At 35.2% G+C, this 19,230-nt stretch overlaps 2 protein-coding genes across 2 annotated transcripts in view; one reads left to right on the top strand and one right to left on the bottom strand.

Moving 5' to 3' along the window:
* Nucleotides 1–19,230, bottom strand: part of LOC106133820 (frequenin-2) — a 77,241-nt gene that overhangs the window by 34,447 nt on the left and 23,564 nt on the right. The window lies entirely within an intron of this gene.
* Nucleotides 12,290–14,952, top strand: LOC106133740 (probable H/ACA ribonucleoprotein complex subunit 1). Its single transcript, XM_060953637.1, has 2 exons — nucleotides 12,290–12,419; nucleotides 13,809–14,952. Exons 1-2 carry the CDS (start codon nucleotides 12,405–12,407, stop codon nucleotides 14,676–14,678), a joined length of 885 nt encoding a protein of 294 aa, XP_060809620.1. The 5' UTR covers nucleotides 12,290–12,404; the 3' UTR covers nucleotides 14,679–14,952.

Genomic DNA, 19,230 nt, shown 5'->3' with positions numbered 1-19,230 from the left:
GACTTGCTCACTTGTCGTCGGTGGTAAGAGTGGAATGAAGAAAATGGTAGTAAGAATTATGGTGTTTATAAGCAAAGGATTACTATTTAAAATTTTATTCATAGAAAATCCTGCCCATATTTGATTTTCCAGTTGTTAGGATAAAAGAGGTCGGAAGTCAAGCTTTACACTTTAATTTCCTTGATGGTGATCATAGGCCGACCTCGAATTCTCCTATCTAGCGAAACTGCTTGAATGTAAATAATGTATCACACATATAATACTTGCATATACTCATAATTAAAAAGGATGATTAATAAGAATCATAAATCGTGTGGACACTGAAATTGAAGATGCCAGAGCGGAATGAACGAAAGCAGAGTAGGTACACGTAATTTGCATATAAAATGTATGTAGTTTGTCGAGGAGTTGGCGGCGTGGGAAATGAGAAGCGCCCATCACCTCAAACATCGGTGACAAACAGCTTCATTTGCTTTTAACTTGTAAATTATAATTTAGCTGTCGTTTCACGTAGTGAAATTTTAGTATCGAAATTCGTAAGATAAATTTACACGGCTGTTGAAAAAGTTATATAATAGGTAATTCTCTTCGAAATTTTATCTAAATATTTTGCCTGATCTTTGAGTTTTTGCTTTGACAGGAATCTAGGCTCGATGGCGATAGAATTGATATATAGGATATATATCAATTCTATCGCCATCAAGCCTAGATTAATGAGTTCTAGCTAAGCTGAGTCGCACGGAAAGACATTGGCTCCTTAGGTAACTTACAAGTTAAAATGTGACTGTACTAACGCAGATGTTACGTTAACGAAGTTGGCGCACATTAGTTTTTAATTGTAAGTTGTACAACAGGTGCATTGTTAGTAATTTGGGGACACATTACAATTCCAAATCCAGTGAAAGTTTTGCATTCATAAAATTAGTAACGTGATACAATTAAAATTGTAAATGCAAATGAGTTAAATGATAGCAATGAAGTTGGCGTGAAATTCAAATTAACAAAACCAAATTTAATCGAGTTATATCGAAGTTAATTTTGAAATTGAGTTGATTAAATGAAATCAAGTAATAGAAGGATGGTTGATAAGGTTTGAAATTGTTTTAATTAGATTATTTGTATGTATTTAAATAGGAAATTGGAACAATAATACTCATGCCTGTCTTTGTCAAGAATTATTCAATAATCCATAAGGCTGGTTGAAGATATTTTTTAGAATATATGAACAGGTTATACTGTACTCAGTCAGAAATCACAAAAAGTCAATGTCATTATAGTTAAAATTTGTGTTGCAGTGCCAAGTATTGACAAATAGGTAATGCAATTTTGAAAGTGAGGTTCGCGACGTGTTTTGTATGAAAAAATGATGATTCACAGAACAAAAGATTATTTGCATGTGACTTAAATAATAAGTATTTTTTCAACCATTTCTTCACTGACGTTCTGCACGGGTTTTATTATTGCAGTCTTTTATGTCATATAAAACTCGTTAAAATAAAAAAATGGCATTAAAACTTTCGAGTGTAAAATTTTTTTTTTCTTATGATTTCTTTTGAGAATAAAAGTAACATACATCCGAATTATGTAAGATGAAGATAAAAACAATTATCTGGCCTGACTATCTCACAGCTGGAAGTCGCTGAGGCTGATCGCGTCTTTCCCAAGGATGGTGCAACTAGGATTTATACGTATGTATATACTAAATGGCGCTATGGTGATAGTGATATAGTTTGCAATTGTAGCATAGAAACTAATGAAAGCAATACGTATCGTTTGCGGTAATAATCAATTTTCTACAAGTTGGATCAAAATTATTTGGACAACATAGAATACGAAAAGATGGCAGAGGATTAAAAAAAAGTAAAGTCATGTCATCATCAATGTCTTTGAATTCTGATCCAGTGGTTTCGATATAATAGTGAAGGTAATATAGCCGTCCTTGGAATCCAGTGCTCCACTTGACCTTTTGAACATCAGTTGAACGTTTGCACATTAATGGTCATTGCCAAGCACATCAAAACTCCATGTCACGCTTATGCAACTTCAATTCTATTACTTCGAAATTATTATCTTCAATGTATGTTTTAAATAAGTCATGTTTGGTTGTATGGTTTATATTATTTGTGAATAAATTATTTATTAGGTATATGTTTATTTTGGTATTAATAATTTGGCCATGAGGTTTTCGGCAAAGTATTAAGAGTCTTTCCGTGAATGTTCTAACTAGGAAAGTAAGAACTCATAAAAAAATATATGGTCAAAAGGCAAAGCATATGCCGGGTATTTTCAGAGAGATGAGAATGTAATCGCGATAAATACCACCAGGAAAAAGAGAAGACTCCTTTCACTAGTCTAAATTAAACTTAATCTAAAATTATAGGTACATTCTTAATTTAAAAAATTATATGTCATGATAACCTTAGGTACAATGATTAACAAATAAAAAAGCATCCTCTACTAAACACCGATGAACTAGTGGCTTCACTACATAGTATAAAACAAAGTCGCTATTTTAGTCTGTTTGTCTGTATGCTTGAATCTTTAAAATTACGCAACGGATTTTGATGCGGTTTTTTGTAACAGGTAGAGTGATTCAAGAGGAAGGTTTTTATGTATAATTTTTTCCGAATTTTGCACCCGTGCGAAGCCCGGGCGGGTCGCTAGTTACTTATAAAAGACGAAAACGTATGTCGTAAAACAAATTTCATGTGAGTAGCCTTATTCCGTTTGCCCTCCAACGAATAAGTGCCTGTATTACGTTCATAGCAATTTTATACATATTTTTGATGGCTACGTATGCATACCCTAAAATATAATGTAACCAATTTGTATAAGAAAAAAATTACTACGAAATGTAAGTGAAGTAAGAGAAGTATGTATGTAGACAGTTAAGTGGACAGATTAAGTCTCTGCCTACTGGTTCTGAAAAAAGGAGTGATTTAACTAATGTATGTAAATAAGAGTAAGTAAATATTTAAATATTTTCTAACCAGATTAATGTAGAAACTGCAACTATCACCCATAAAGCGTTTCAAAATAATAGAAATAATGTTGTGTAAAAGATTTTAATCCAATTCCATGATTGAAGTTATCATCACTGAGGTTCCAAATGAGAGGTCATGGCGACACATTTCGAACTCGACATTATGCAACTTCAACCTTCGGTTGATAAATTAGAGTTTGGTAAATATTCCAACTCTTATTACAAATTTTATGTTGTACTGCGTGACCAGAAAGTCAGGCCGACAAATATGCTAATTAACTAATAAATATTTAGATTATAATTGCACATCGTTGCCTTCGAACCTCTATTGTATAATATATTTTTTAGAAAAAACAACCTCGTCTTATTCAAGGGGAGATTAATTAAAACTATAATTATGGTGTTCACGGCCACCGGTTTATATTCTTAGCGCCTTCTCCTAAGAGACTTTTATATCGCAAGCTTATATAGTATTAAGTCCGACGCTTGAATTACTTGATAATATGTGGTTCATACATATCACATATTGTGTAACCAATTATTACATACGATAATCTATGTAGGATAAATAAAAGTCTTACGTATGAAAGAAATTTAACTCGAACAATTATTTAGATAGTCATATTTTAGTTTACATATATTATCTCAAATCATATCTTATTCCCGATTATTTTAATTGATACCATTTCATTAAGAGAGTTTTGTTTAACGACAAAAATGACAAAAGCATGACTGCCCAAATAAAGGCGAAGGGCAAAGGCTTCCGCTGAAATCTAGTTGAACTCGAGAATCAGAATAGACACCGGCAAAACCCTGCTGGAGGGTTGGTTCATAATACTAGGAAAGAATAGCTTGCTATTAAAATTATATTGTAGTCATATTATCTACTGAGTCATTTGTCAACGCCCACGAACAAAGTTAGTGAACAAAAAATGAGTTGCGTGAGCTTTGACGAGTTATTAAGTTATCATTTCAAATTATGTAGGGGTAGCTTTAAGTATAGGGTAAAGCATAAATGATGCACCGAATTTCAGGGCTATATGATATTACCAATATAAAATTGATCGACTAATATGCTAATGATATGTCAATACTTTAGTGCGAAGAATAATAGGGCGTAACGATTGCATCGATGACACATTGGAAAACAGAATTTTCCCTATTTCAAAAATTATACAAATTACCTATTTTATGAATTGATCAATACCTTTCGGGGAAAAACTTGCCGCGTGCGTGTCGGCCACGCGCACGTAGGCTCTCTTATACGAGTAGTTACTCATCGTAGAATAGTAACTTTAAAAACCTACGAAAACCAGTATAAAATTTTAATTTGAAGTTGTTTCATAATTTTATGATTCCTGTAGAAAGTAGACTATTATTAGTGAAATAATAATCTTAAGTATTTTTAATGCATACATTTCTGTTTCGATGCATTTTCTTCAGGAATTGTACAGAATTTCGAGTATTTAGGAACTTATTCGCGGATGAAGAAATTATGTTTTCGCACACTTTTTTTGCATTGCATCTTTCTCCGATTAAAATAAAAACTTTCTTCATAGATCTAAGCCAAAAGCATTTTGGGCGTTTTGGGCAATTTTTTTTCTTTCAAAAGGAGCCATTGATAGGGCCAGTTATAATATTCCGGCCACGAGAATTCCAAACGTTTTCCGTAACCTATAACTATAAAGACCTTTGGTAATAACCATTTTCCTACATGACGTTTAGAGTGAATGATAAAAGGAAACGCACCTTTTCCTTTTCCCATAAGATTATTTTGTTACCTGTCTGTCTTTCGTTAGCTGTCTCACATCCTTTTTCAGGAAAGCGTACCTACGTATACATATGTAGGTAGGTCAACTATAATAAAACTGTAATTGGTGTATTTATATCCGTAAATATATTATTGAGAACTGGCTTTTGCCCGGGGTTTCTTCTTGAAAGATTTACCAACAATAGTAGCCTATAGTTTGTTCTCGAAAAAAATCGCTTTCGACCATGGCTTCTCTGACGTATAAAATGAAGCCTTTAAATGGATGAGATGTATTAATTCATTGAACTGTTTCCGACAAACCACGTCGTGAACAATAGCTTGTTTATTATACTTGTATTCTAACAAAAATATTCTTAAAATATATTCAAAGCCCACGATGAAATGCCATTCCGGCCGCGTACAGTATATATCTACGCCCGCGTACTTATACTATAAATATATCCGTTAGTATAAAGTGCGTTGGCAACCCTTCAACAAGTCTCTCTTAGTAATGATATTGTTAATCATATACACTAATTAAAAAAAATGGTAAATCTAATCATAGCAACTACTATTTTTATAATAATATTGAAGTTTAAGATATCTTATCTATTATTACCCAAGATTTATGGTTGTAGTTTGATGTTAAATAAACTTTTCCCTTCAAGCGATGTAAATACTTAAACATTCTGCAGACTCTTACAGGGATTGTACTTAAGATTTGTTTCAGTATTATCATTTCAATGAAATTTATCTTTGAAAGTAACGTGTAGAACTTAATCCGAAGAGGTTTTAAGTTTATGAAAAAAGTTTGCTTAGTACTGCGGATCAACTTTGCATTGGCTGTCTACCACGCACACATTGTAAATTTTAGGTACGACAAAATTGATATTAATTATTGGCTGCGTCTTTTAAATAAAAAAACCGGCCAAGTGCAAGTCGTACTCGCGCACGAAAGGTTCCGTACTATCATCACGTTTGTTATTAAACTACTTATTTTTTATATACTCGTTTCTAATTGTTTATTAAAATCGTAGAGAACTTTGAAAGCAAAATAAAATAACAGAATCAAAAACATAACGCATCGAAAGATATTCTTCTCAGAACTAGTTTTCTTGTTGGTTTTTTATCGGTTCGTTACGAAGTCGATTTACTTGCATACTCAACCGAAAGCCAGGATTGGAGATTGTACAATCTTGTTAGTGTACCGATCACTTTATACTTTGTTTCAATCTTGTGCTAGGGTGCATTCACAATGGCGTCTATCAGCGACAGCCTAGTAAGAATAGGACCACTTTATCCTTTTCAACGGATGTCGTAAAGAGCGACTGAGGGATAGGCTAATAAACTTGGGGTTCTTCTTGTACGCGATGGACTAGCAACTGTCGTCACTATTTGATCTCAACTCCATGATATTTGAACGTGGCCTTTCAGTCGTTTCAAGACTTTTTTTTTGGCTGTTATGTACCCCACAAGGGATATTGACGTGATAATATGTATGGATAATAAAAGGGTGACTTACTCCGTGGTAATAAGGAATTGCATACTAAACTACGATAGTATAGATGTATGTTTTACATGTTCTATATAGAGATCTAAGATGCAAATCTTTGATCTATTAGAAGGATTTTTTGTAAAATATAAGGAAATGGATATAAATTCAGTCGTTTTTCTGAGACGGCCTACAAAAAAATTGGGATTACGAAAAAGATCTATTATGTAGGCGGTAATTTATGCGTCGTTTACTCTAACGAATAATCGCTTTCAATTAACGCCCGTGTAAAGTAGCCTTATACTAATGTAAATGTAAAAGTTGATGCCCCTCTTCAATCACAGAAAGAGAGTGGGGCCCATTTCAATATATTATGTGTGTGGTTGATATGTGGTTACTCCGAAAAAGTGCAAAACGATTCCGAAATGGGCAAAGCATTACGAGCGGGCTACTGGCTATATGAACGCATATCAGCTTTGGCACGGTAGCTTAACCAGAAAATAAATAAACTGTAGAATGATGCATAGGAAGGCAAGAACAACTAACATAACATTTGTTGGTAAAATATGAAACTTATAATAAAACGTGTCTCTGAGGAAGGTTGTTTCATCTGTAACCAATATATTTAAAATCGAACACTAATTATTTTCATTCGATAACTGTGCAACTTGTCAGCATATTAAGATGAGCTACATGAGAATATCAATTTTTTTTACGATATTAAGCTACATTTTAACGGCCAGTTTTTCTTCTGTATTTTCCATATAAATTATTGCTATATTTCAGTCATGTGACGCACGGAGATAGGACCGCAAGAAATAATCCTGGCTTGGGTAGCACGGTTTGTTTTATGGACCGTGACGTCATAGAATAAAATTAGACTATTTTTTGTCTTGTCAGTTCCAGGTGAGACGAAAACAATTACGATTCTTAAAAATAATGGTGTTGATTCTGATTTTTTTTAGAGAAAATTATGTACTTTTTAGTTTTTTAAAGATATTTTCAGACAGAAAAAATGGGGTTAAAGACGAGTCTCTAATCTACAAAACGATGGTTTAAATTAATATTCAGCGAGTTTTAATTCCTTCCCAGTTCATTCAGCGATTTTCAAGATTAGAGAGAACAAATTAAAGATTTTGTTGATCTCTCTTTTTAATTATACTTTGCGGAAATAATTGAAATTTAGAATGATTGTTTTATTATAAGTATGTTTAATAAGTGAAATTCATATTTTTGCACTTCGTCGTCTAGAATATTCAGTATGAAGTTATATGGGTATTCTTTTATTTTTCATAAATAATTAAACGTTACAATTTAAAAATGAATTATCATAAGTAAGTTCCGTTCACATTCAACCTGAAGAGTAGTTAAAAAGTAATTCATCTAGGACATTTGTCCTAGATGAATTACTTTTTAATGGTATATACCCTATAAATATAGGGCTTCCCTTCTATGCAACGCGCATAAATCATCGCCGTAAAGATATTTACTTAAGCCTCACCACTGTTGACTCTACAAGAAGCAACGTGATCTAAATAAATATATAAATACACCAATTTTGTTTTCCTACGTCCCAAAACAGTGCAATCATAACATTTGGTGGATACTTAATGTTAACATTTTCCCATCCTTACCGTCTCTTTTCCCTGAGCTGAAACATCAGGATTTTACGATCATTTATATAGATTTCGATTCACAGTAATATCGGACGTTGGGGATTTCAGGCAGCCGCAAAAAACGAGGGCGGGTCACACTGAATGGACTATTCCGTTTATTTTACGGAGTCTAGTTACTTATTCCATTTTGCAGAATGCTATCTCTTTCGGCGGTGTCTCTACAGTCGAATTTCAGGTATATATTGGAATGGATATTTTTTTTGCAATTTCTGAAATGTCATGTATGGTATGGTATCATGGTATCGGATGGTCCATCCGATCAAAGTATGTCGCGACGAATTTATACACGAGGACAAATTTTAAACCGTTCATAATGTAATTATAACGAGTAGTAACAAGACTTTTTTGGTATAATTTAAATTTAAGATTTTGTGGTCTTCGGCGTAAGATCTATTAGTACCAGCTAATAAACTGTATGCACAAATCCGGCAATATGTCGGACAAATGCCGGAATGTTAAATTTTGACAAATAACTGGACCTAAATTACTCTTAACTAATAAAAACTAAAGTTGGAACAAGTAAAAAACAAGTTATTATTGAAATACAATTTGAGCATTAAAGAATTTTGCAGTAGCGAAGTATAACGATTGGTCACTTTCAACCGCCGCCTCAAGCTCAACTTCATACACACAACTATCCAAAATACGGCCAGTTTTCGTTGAGCCCCCTTGACCTTGTTCATGTATGTCATGGCGTGTCATTCATCAAGCTAGACGGCCAAGTGTACACGCAATTTGCTTATGTAATTTTAATACATTCATGTCTTATTAATTGATCTCCGCCTATGTGCCAGCTCAGTTATAAGCAATAGATACCAATTGTCAATTTTGAGTTAAATATCTTTATATTATTTAATCGGATTTAGCGTCGTTTATTCTATCTAATAGATAATTAACGAAGAAAGAACTTAGTGCTCAGTACTGCCTGGAGTATATAAACCCACCCAAATTTATTATTACCACGTCATATAGGTAGTTTCATGCATGACAACTTGATACACGGTTAAGTGCGTCAATATTTAAGTTAGGCAAAAGCTTAATAGTGTGCTAATGTGACCCATTACTTAATTCGAAGTCATAAATCGGTTTAGGACCAAGAGACTCGTTAAGACAACTCTTTCAGAAAATAAACATACCTACAGTAGCGTCCCAGTACATTTTTGATCTTATAATGTATGTAAGGAAAAATAACTCTTTTTTTCAAAAAGTTAGTGCCACAACTGATAGAAATTTACGTAATAAACTTAAATTAGGCATGCCGTATCATAGGCTTAGCAAAGTCAGTAAATCATTTATGGGGAACTGTATACGATTTTATAATAGGTTGCCGGAGTCTGTTCTTGATATGCCCAACCGAAAATTTAAAGAGTATGTAAAGAAAGGCTTATTATAACCTTAATGATAAAAACATCTGGCTTGAGCTTGGCACAGGAACCTCGTAATGAAATGTAGTTTAATTTGAACTTAAATCAAAATTCAGTACACTCTGTACATAAATCTTTTTAAAATTGGCAATCCATATTATATATATATATATATATATATTTTATTATTAAATATATATATATATATATTTTATTATTAAAATCTCATATAAATATATTAATCTGAACAATGTATTCTCTCGTCCACATTCTATTCTAAGTTTAATTGATATTGTGAAGTTGACGTTGTTGAAGAAAATGCTGCAGTGCAGTTTGTACCGCTTCTTCTGCACTGACGCCTTGGAAGCGGCAGTAAACTTAGTTTTAAGTAATTTATTTGACGTCAACTAATGTTGTTAAACCATACGTTATTAAGCAATACGAAGTATCCGATAATAATGAATAAAAATTTTGAATTTGAATTTAAATCTGAAATTTCAATCGAATTTAATTTATTTCATGAGCCTAATGTAATGTTAAAGCAAATATTTGTTTGTTATTTACCAGAATTTATACAACCCTTGAAAGCACTGGAGTTATGCCTTTAATTAGAACTGCATTGTTATACTTTTACAAATTATTGTGTCAGAGTATTTTTACTTATTTTGTATTTTTTAATCTTTTACATAATAACAACTGAACGAATTTGTGTTTAACTATATTATTCAATTTACAAGCATGTAAATCCGGCGCTGGAATGTAGTATTTATATTCTTGCTATTGATTAAAATACACGGTCAGTCCATATATTTCGAGGAAAAGACTTCATATAACAACTTCACCTACAAAGAAAATAAGCATTGTGAACTATGGAAATAATTGAATTGTCGTTTACCCGACTTCGTGTACTTTTATCGATCCAAGCTATTACTAACTCGTATAAGTATGGGCTCTTACCGTATACTCTGTGCTTATCAACGTTTTACGTTCAAGAGGGCGATTTGGGCCATCGACCTCGTCCTGACCTACGGCACGAGGGTTGCTGAACTTTATATATTTTTTCATACGCCCAGTTGTATACAGATTTGAAGACGATAGTGATGTGTACTATTGTTTCAATCATCGGTTCTTTTCTATTTTTTAAATTTTATTGTACATTATTTTTATTAATTTTACGAATAAACATAAAATATATTAAAAAAATATGATGAGAAAAATAATTAAAGAAGAATATTCTTTAATTATTAATTTAATATTGATTGTAATGAATATAATAAAAATATAAGCGCAGAGTTTAACTAGACTTTCAAAAGAAGAGTAGGGTAGTTTTCCAATTTCAAAATAATTATGATCAAAACATTATTTACGACATATGATGTATACGAATCCCTTTCACATCATTATAACGTATTATTCCCGATTGCATTTTCCGTTGTAAGATTCAAAGTTCGGCGTCGACTTAAACAGCACGGAAATAATGTGGCTAACATGTAGATAGTAATTGAATTACGTCTGTTGCTTGTTTCTATGACAACCTCTTGTTATGTATATATTCCAACTAGATTGTGCCTGCAACTCAGCTACGTCACGTCGTAAAAGTCACATGGAAACATTTTTTAAAGAATAGAAAAAGTAAAAATCTAACTTCTTCTAATATTGTTAATTTGCAAAGTTATATTCCTTGTTGTTGTGCCGTGTGGTTCCCGGCACCAATACAAAAAAGAATAGGGCCACTCCATCTCTTTCTCATGGATGTCGTTAAAGGCGACTAAGGGATAGGCTTACAAACTTGGGATTCTTTTTTAGGCGATGGGCTAGCAACCCGTCACTATTTGAATCTCAATTCTCTCATTAAGCAGAATAGCTGACCGTGGCCATTCAGTCTTTTTAAGACTGGTGGCTCTGTCTACCCCCCAAGGGATATAGACGTGACCACGTGTATGTATGTATGTATATTCCTTTGCTGCGATGTAAACGATGTGTGACTATAGCCACGGCCTTGCCAAATCTTTTCACAGGATATCTGTTACTGGGTAGACAGAGCCCCGTTAAGTCGGAGGGCTGTCGATGATAGAAAGAATACAGTAGGACAGAGATAATGACGGAGGGCACAACATCGTCTTAAAGAAAACCCCAAGTTTATAGCCTTTCCCTTGATTATGACTTTAAACAAACTGCATAGGAGAAGTAGATGGTAGCAAAATTTTTTGTTCCACAGGTACCAGACCAGCATGGAAGTATGGGAGCATTTAATCATATAATTAGAGCAACATTTAAATAAATTGTTAAATCTCTAGTGGAAAATTTTTGACAAATTGAGTATGAAATTTATATAATTATTAACGTGAAACTGGTAATATGCTCCTGAACTATGGGAAATAAAGGCTAGAGTTTAGGAATCAAAGATTATGTAGATTGCCATTTGTGTAATCAATTAAAGTAATTAATAACCCAATATTCCTAAACGATTAATTTGTTAAGCCACTGTTTATTGGATTACTACAGAACGGACCAAACAATTGTAGGTACAAATAAGAGCAATTCAAGATATAGGTACATAGATATTAAAAGATTTTGTCATAATTTAGGCTTAATTAAGTGTAATAAAATTTAAATATAGTTTGTAAATATCTTAGATAAACGTTTAACACGGATATGGATTACAGATTAATTCTTGATGACACTAAATTCAAATCGTAATATCGTAATAAAGAATGTCATTCACGATCACTGTGGTACGTTCTAAATATTGATTGATCTAAAAAGCAAAAAAATAATGCTAATGTATCCACGGTAAACTAGACCATACGGCTAGTGATACACCAAAGGCATACGCAGGTACGTACTGCGATCGCTAAGGCAGCATATCGAATGCGCCGGCGCACCGCTACAGACCTCGGCGAAAAGAAAGGACTGTATACTTTTAAATAATGATAGTGAAATGCTCGTAGGGATGGTGTGTACTGACGAGATGAGCACATTGGTATTTAAGAGCGGGTCGGTGTGTGGAATGTCATCAGTTAACACCAACTCACAGCCATAGGAACATCTCCCGAGGCGGAGTTGTTCTACTCTGTCAGATAATATTTCGAGGCACTAAGGTTCTTTACGCATCGGCATCGTTCGACCCAAACCCAATATGCGCGCATTCGTGGTAAGTGTCGTTTGAGGACGAAGGATTCAGTATCAATATTTGGCACATGCCTCTTTTTAATTATATCATTAGTGGTTGAAAATTTTCGGGATAGTGTACAGTGATATGTGTTGTCCTGTTTTGTTCTTTAATACTTATTCATTAATTACTTAATTATAACATGTGCCAAATAGTGATAATTTGAGTGCAAGTGATTGTGATAATTGAATATCAATTCCATTATTAAGCTAAACGTGGCTTTTCAGTCGTTTCAGGACTGTTGGCTCTGTCTTCCCCGTAAGGGATATAGATGTGATCATATACATATATGAGTGTGCTATATTTCATGTAAATTTTCTGGAAATAATAACATTATGAAGTCCTTATATTTTAATACAATAAAATTACTTACCACTAGGGGTCCCTACCCTAACTACCTGGGGCAGTATAGCTAACGGATAATGTAATAATTAAATACTAAAATGTTGAAATAAATATACAAAAATTAGGTAACAATCGAAATCGTCAGAATGTGTCAGATGTTGGGCGGTCACATATTTGTTGCACAAATGCATAGGCATTCACTTCGAGTGCCGTCACCGTTTCTCCGGCCATGTAACAAAAGTAAAGCGATCATCTGTATTCTGAAACGGTGTAAATCAATGACCAAAATTTCAAGTAACTATACCGTGAAATTACGTAATTTGTATAATTTAAACTTCTTCATTCTAACCGCGTACGTTTCACGTATTGCATCATAACATAATAGGATTTTGCACAAATTATTATATATATGTAATCCACTTTCAACTTTGTTATACTTGCGTATATTGTATGTACCTATAATAATTATTATGCTAAGCGAATGATCCTGCTGTGCGGTTTATTACTTACAAACTTTGCCTGTGCTTGTGTTTCACATGTCGCCTTTTCCGACGTCTTTCACTTAACCATAATCTCGTATAACAGAGTTAATAACAGTCTTAAAGAGTTACGTAAGACTGCTGACTTGAAATTTAACTATATCACTTTACGTTGGGTAATTACTTTGTGCTCTCAAAAACTGCACACCGACAAGGACTTTTGATTGCTAACCGGTGTAAGATTGATTGCGAGTTGAGCAAAATCGACTTATGTGATAAATGTTTCGAAACAGATGCAATTTCCGTTATTGACTATTTTCATATCTCGGGAATTAAAAAGCATCTGTGTACTGTGTATCGGAACGGAACGATAACAGAAGTATGTCCAGGCGGCGAACAATCGGTCGGTAATCTAGACTCATCGTAAAATAAACTTTATTATCAAGGAAGATATCTACATTAATATGTGTAACAGGTTAATTAATTAGAATATGAAGTTTTCCAAATTATTATGTCACAAAATAACGATTTTCGTCTTTGTTCTCAGGTACTCGCCTGCGTGGCGCTGGCCTATGGCCGCCCCGAGCCTCCAGTTGGATACAGCTATTCCGCTCCAAGCACCAGATACTCTGCTCCCTCTAGCAGCTATGGAGCTCCATCAGCCGGTGGCCATAGAATCGTTGTCGGAGGACATTCCGGAGGATTATCATTCGGCGGCGGACATTCGAGTGGTATCATTAGCGGCGGACATTCCTCTGGTGGACTCTCTCTCGGAGCTGCTAGCCTCGGAGGCGGTCACTCTGGCGGCCTGAGCTTCGGCGGCGGAGACTCTGGATTTGGTGGTGGCTACGCCGGTGGATATTCCGGCGCTCCTCTTGTCCAGAAGCACATCTACGTTCACGTTCCCCCACCGGAGCCCGTCGAACAGAGAGCCCCACGTATCCCTGCGGTCGCTCCTCCCCAGAAACACTACAAGATCATCTTCATCAAGGCCCCGACTCCCCCGACCCCAGTGGCGCCCATCATCCCCGTGCAGCCTCAGAACGAAGAGAAAACCCTCGTGTACGTCTTGGTCAAGAAGCCCGAAGAGCAACCAGACATCGTTATCCCCACCCCAGCTCCTACTCAGCCATCCAAACCCGAAGTCTACTTCATCAAGTACCAGACTCAGAAGGAATCTGGTGGCGCTATCGGTGGCGGTGCTATCGGTGGTGGATCTATCGGCGGCGGTGATCTCGGTGGTATCGCTCTCGGCGCAGGCTCTGCGGTGGGCGGCGGCGCTGGCGGCCACGGTGGCGATGACATCGGTGCTGACTTCGGCGCCAGCGGCGGCGACAGCGGCTCCGAGGGTGCCCACGGTGGTGCTACGAGCACGCAGTACGGCCCACCCGGACACGTTGCGGGTCCTCTTCATTGAAAAACGTTTCATTCAGGTGGTAGCGGACAGGTGTAGAGCGACAATCATCTATCTGTTGTAAAACGTTCGACCGTGATCTAATCAATAGAAATGTTCCGCGTTGTTCGTGACTAGAATAAGCAGAAAAGATTTGAAGTCTCCCGGACTACACCTGCGGCTCGAGGCGGACGCCTTGTACATAGTCATCTGTTGTGTTCGCTGGTGAGCTCCACCACGACATCAATCATCGTTCTCATTTACTTCATCTACTTGTTAATAGTGCACAGTGTTAAGTTAGTACTAAAGGAGGTTATTTACAGCGACTGTTACGTTATTATGTATTATAGCTTTTTTTACTTTTATAATAAAAAAGTGTGACGCTTAATCTGTTTATTTGATCCTAATGGGGAATGGGTGGTCGCCGATTGCGTCATATCCGAAAGTAGTCGTGAAAGGTTGCCCTGCCGTGACTGAGGGCGTCGGTAGCACTCGCTTGAGACTCCTTTCTCGACCGGTACGATTAGCTAGAACTTAAAATCGGAATTGTGAACGATAATTTGGAGTAATGCAGTGTTGCGTAACAAAGTATAACGAGGTGAGTGAGGGGCTACCATTGATAGCTCGGATTGTAGGCGCGTGCTGGTCGATCCAAACTGCATCGCTTGCGGCTTATATCGGTTGGTGAACACGATGTATTTTCATTTTGATGATATGCTTAAATATAAATAGAATAGATATATAGTTAAAAAGATTTATTTTCAGTACATTACATATCATACATACATATAATCACGTCTAAATCCCTTGCGGGGTAGATAGAGCCAACAGTCTTGAAAAGACTGATAGGCTACGTTCAGCTATTTGGCTTTAAGATAGAATTGAGATCCAAATAGTGACAGGTTGCTAGCTCATTGCTTAAAAGAAGAATCCCGAGTTTATAAGTCTATCCTTTAGCCGTTTTTACGACATCATTGGGCTTTCCCATCTATTTTCCCAAAAATGATATAAGTAGGATTGATGAAAATTGCAGAACAAAAATACCTTATATAAGAAGAAACATGACGAACATATTTCTTTCAACATTCCAGCATACAAGTAAAATAAACCTTAAGAGACAAAGTGAATTCCTATGTCGATATCTATTGCACGTGCGAAAGGTGATAAACAGGTGAAAAACAATAGTAGCGACGTGGTTCGTGGCACATGGTCTCGCCACACACCGCCGCTGCTGGGGCACTCTTAATGGCTGGCTTAATGGATCATACGTGTAATTACACTTTCATATAATTTAGTGGACGTGGTGGTTACATAAAATAATATTATTCGCTGCTTTACACCGTATGAGTCAAGTCATTTTTTATTATGTATTGGGCAAGTTATGTATCTTGTGTTTTCACATGTGCAATACTTTTACAAGGTGACAAAATTGTTTCAAGTAAATCGATTAGCAATTTTTCGATTTAAACCGTAAATCTTCAAACGACTTAAAAAGAAGGACAATTTGTTGCTTTATTGTCTTTTTTCGAAACATATCAATGCTAACACGATTCTTCAAAAAACTTCATGAATCCCTAACTAAACAACTATGTGGGTGTTTCGTGAATGTGATAACTTCCAAAAGAAAAACAAATAAATAACCCTAATAAACAGGCAGCGAAACAAACATTGTTTTTATCCCCAACTTTAACATAGCCGTCAAGGTTCCGTCTATATCTAGGGTTGCCGCCATACTGATAGAGAAATTTGTAGGATTTTTATAATATACTGGTTTTGCCACGTGCAAGTGCCTAGTAGAATGGTATACTCTTCTTCTGTGAATGATCTTACTAATGTTATAAATATGCAAAATTGTGTAAAGATGTGTGGATGTATGAATGCACTTGTTGTAAAATGGTTTAGCATGCTTTTAAGAGTTTCAGGATGCATCATATTTTAACTAGTTAGTTATTCACTTGGCAAAGTCTTCATACGAATATTACAAAATGCTCCTATATTTTTCTTGACTCTAACGATAAAAGTGGATGGAGAAATCTTAATCATTAAAATAGTCAACGTAAAGAGGTATCTCTTGTGTAATTAATACCAAGTACCAAGATTTCTACGTTTTGCGTGGGCAGAGCCGCGGGCGAACGCTAGTATAGAAGACTATTTTCGTATAACGTGCTCGGAATCGAGAGCGTGTTCTAACTGCAGCTTCTACCGTGGCTAGATAGTGTGACAACATTCTAAGCAATATCGCGGTGAGTAAAGCCGACACCTATTAAAGGGTAAGGGACCACACAAATATGGCTGGTATACGGCGAATGCGAAGTGTGCGAATAATCTCCTCGAAGATTGTTACATACTTGTAACAGTTATAAAGTGACGGAGAGAAATCCCACTTGATAAAATAAAAAGGAACGTTTCGTCTCTACAACAAGAAAAAACCGATTTGACGACACCTTTTATTATTGTCTAACGTACCAAGAGTAACCAAACAGAAATCAATTAGCACGACGCTTATTAGCATAATGGATTTTAAAATGTAAATTACCCTAACGTTTATTTTTAATATGGATTACAATCTCGTAACTGCATATGGCGAAATCGTGCAGCAATCATATCTTAGATATGAATAATCATACTGTTTTGCTTTAGTTTTTAGTTCGTGTATATTTCTTCTGATCTCGACCAGAATAAGGGTGAGTTTGACATATTTAACTGTTTGTTACAGCATAGAAAAATGATTTTGGTGTACTTATAAATTCTTTTAGATACACGACAAAAAAAGACATGATTGCACACGTTTGAATTCTATGTAATTTCTACTTTAAAAATAAGATATAGGTAAGACAGACGAGCTTCTCTGAAATAGTGAGGAATAAATTGATTCTCTATAAAATGTTTATAGGAACTACGATATATAGGTTAGACGATAAATGGTGAATGTGGCTATAGCTAAACTGCAGTGATCGTGGCAAGTGGAATAATGGTATACTTATCTCTGCTTACCACATAGGGAAAAGGCTTGATCGATACGTACATATAGTCTAATGGATTTTGGTCTATCGATCCTGCACTTCAGGATTATCTTATCTAAAGCACCTACGGTCTTTAATGTTGCTTGCATCATGGCCATTAAAACACGTTGGTACTAATTAAAACTTCACATGACTTTCAAAGATATTTCAGATAGGCGTTATTTTTATGGCCATAAAGAAGTGTTAATATTACGAGTATGAGAGATTGAGGCAATTGACTACACAATTACCAAAACATACATTTTTATAATGTTACTGCTATGACTTTATCATTATTATGCATCTACAATTTATGACTTGATGGGAATATTTTAACTTGTTATTTTCTTTAGACCTTCTAAGGTCTATGTCATCCACCACAAAGATGAGGTCCTCTTATTATTTAGAACAATATAGAATACCAATAATATACGCATTCGTAATAGTTATATTTTTATCTTCATGCAAGTTCGTTGGTTTATGGTACTCTAAACCTACGAACTTGCATGAAGAGAATGATGAATGTGGATGAAGCGAAAGAAGTGTGGATCGATGGCAAGAGGAAGGATGTAGTCGTTGCTTACCTCTCCGGGAAAGAGGCGGGATTCTATGTACACCTACGTATATTTTAATGATATCAAGATTTCCGAAAGTACGAAAAAAATTTTTTTTCTTCCTAAAACATTAAGAATAAGTTTGAATGTATTTCTCTCAATTCCTGTCGTTCTGGCAAATTGCCAAACACCCACCCATGTGACTGGCTGAGCCACAGAATAATGGCTGAGCTATAACAACTTGTTAAATGTGCAAGTACCACAGAAAATACCGGCGAACGTAGAACTCCACAGAGCAGTTAACTGCCGTCCAATTGGACCATTAAGTCAAAAGTAGATCATAGTTTTAACCTATTTAACTACTTTTTTTTATAAACCGTGTGGTTCCCGGTACCAATAGGAAAAAGAATAGGACCACTTCATCTCTTTCCCATAGATGTCGTAAAAGGCGACTAAGGGATAGGATTATAAACTTGGGATTCTTCTTTTAGGCGACAGGCTAGCAACCTGTCACTATTTGAATCTCAATTCTATCATTAAGCCAAACAGCTGAACGTGTCGAACGTCTTTTCAAGACTGGTTGGCTCTGTCTACCCGGCAAGGTATATAGACGTGATAATATGCATGCATGTATGTTCTATAAACATGCCTAAAAATAAGTGGGTGTAAAAAAAATATCAAAATAAGACTACTGCATCTTTTTCTATTAATGTTGTAAAAAGCGAATAAATATACGAGTATTATATACAGGTGTTCGAAAGATGGGGATAGGTACTTTCATCTAGTACAGCTTTTAACATGAACCATCCAATATGGGTTAAGTTCCAAAGTGATTGTATCTTTTTTAAGTCCATCACACCACAAGTATTATGGTATTCTCATTTGTTCGTTTAGTCAAATTCATAAAGTCAAAATTTTATAAATATGTCTATAAAATTATAAAAAACCCCGGTTGCTCAAGTTTCTATCTTGAATTAATAAATATACCTAGGATAACGTAGGGGATGCTTTTTAATACAA

Source organism: Amyelois transitella, chromosome Z (genome assembly GCF_032362555.1).
Source record: "Amyelois transitella isolate CPQ chromosome Z, ilAmyTran1.1, whole genome shotgun sequence".
Lineage (NCBI taxonomy): Eukaryota > Metazoa > Arthropoda > Insecta > Lepidoptera > Pyralidae > Amyelois > Amyelois transitella.
The sequence above is the reverse complement of the archived record's forward strand: the minus strand, read 5'-3'. Positions and strand labels throughout refer to the sequence as shown.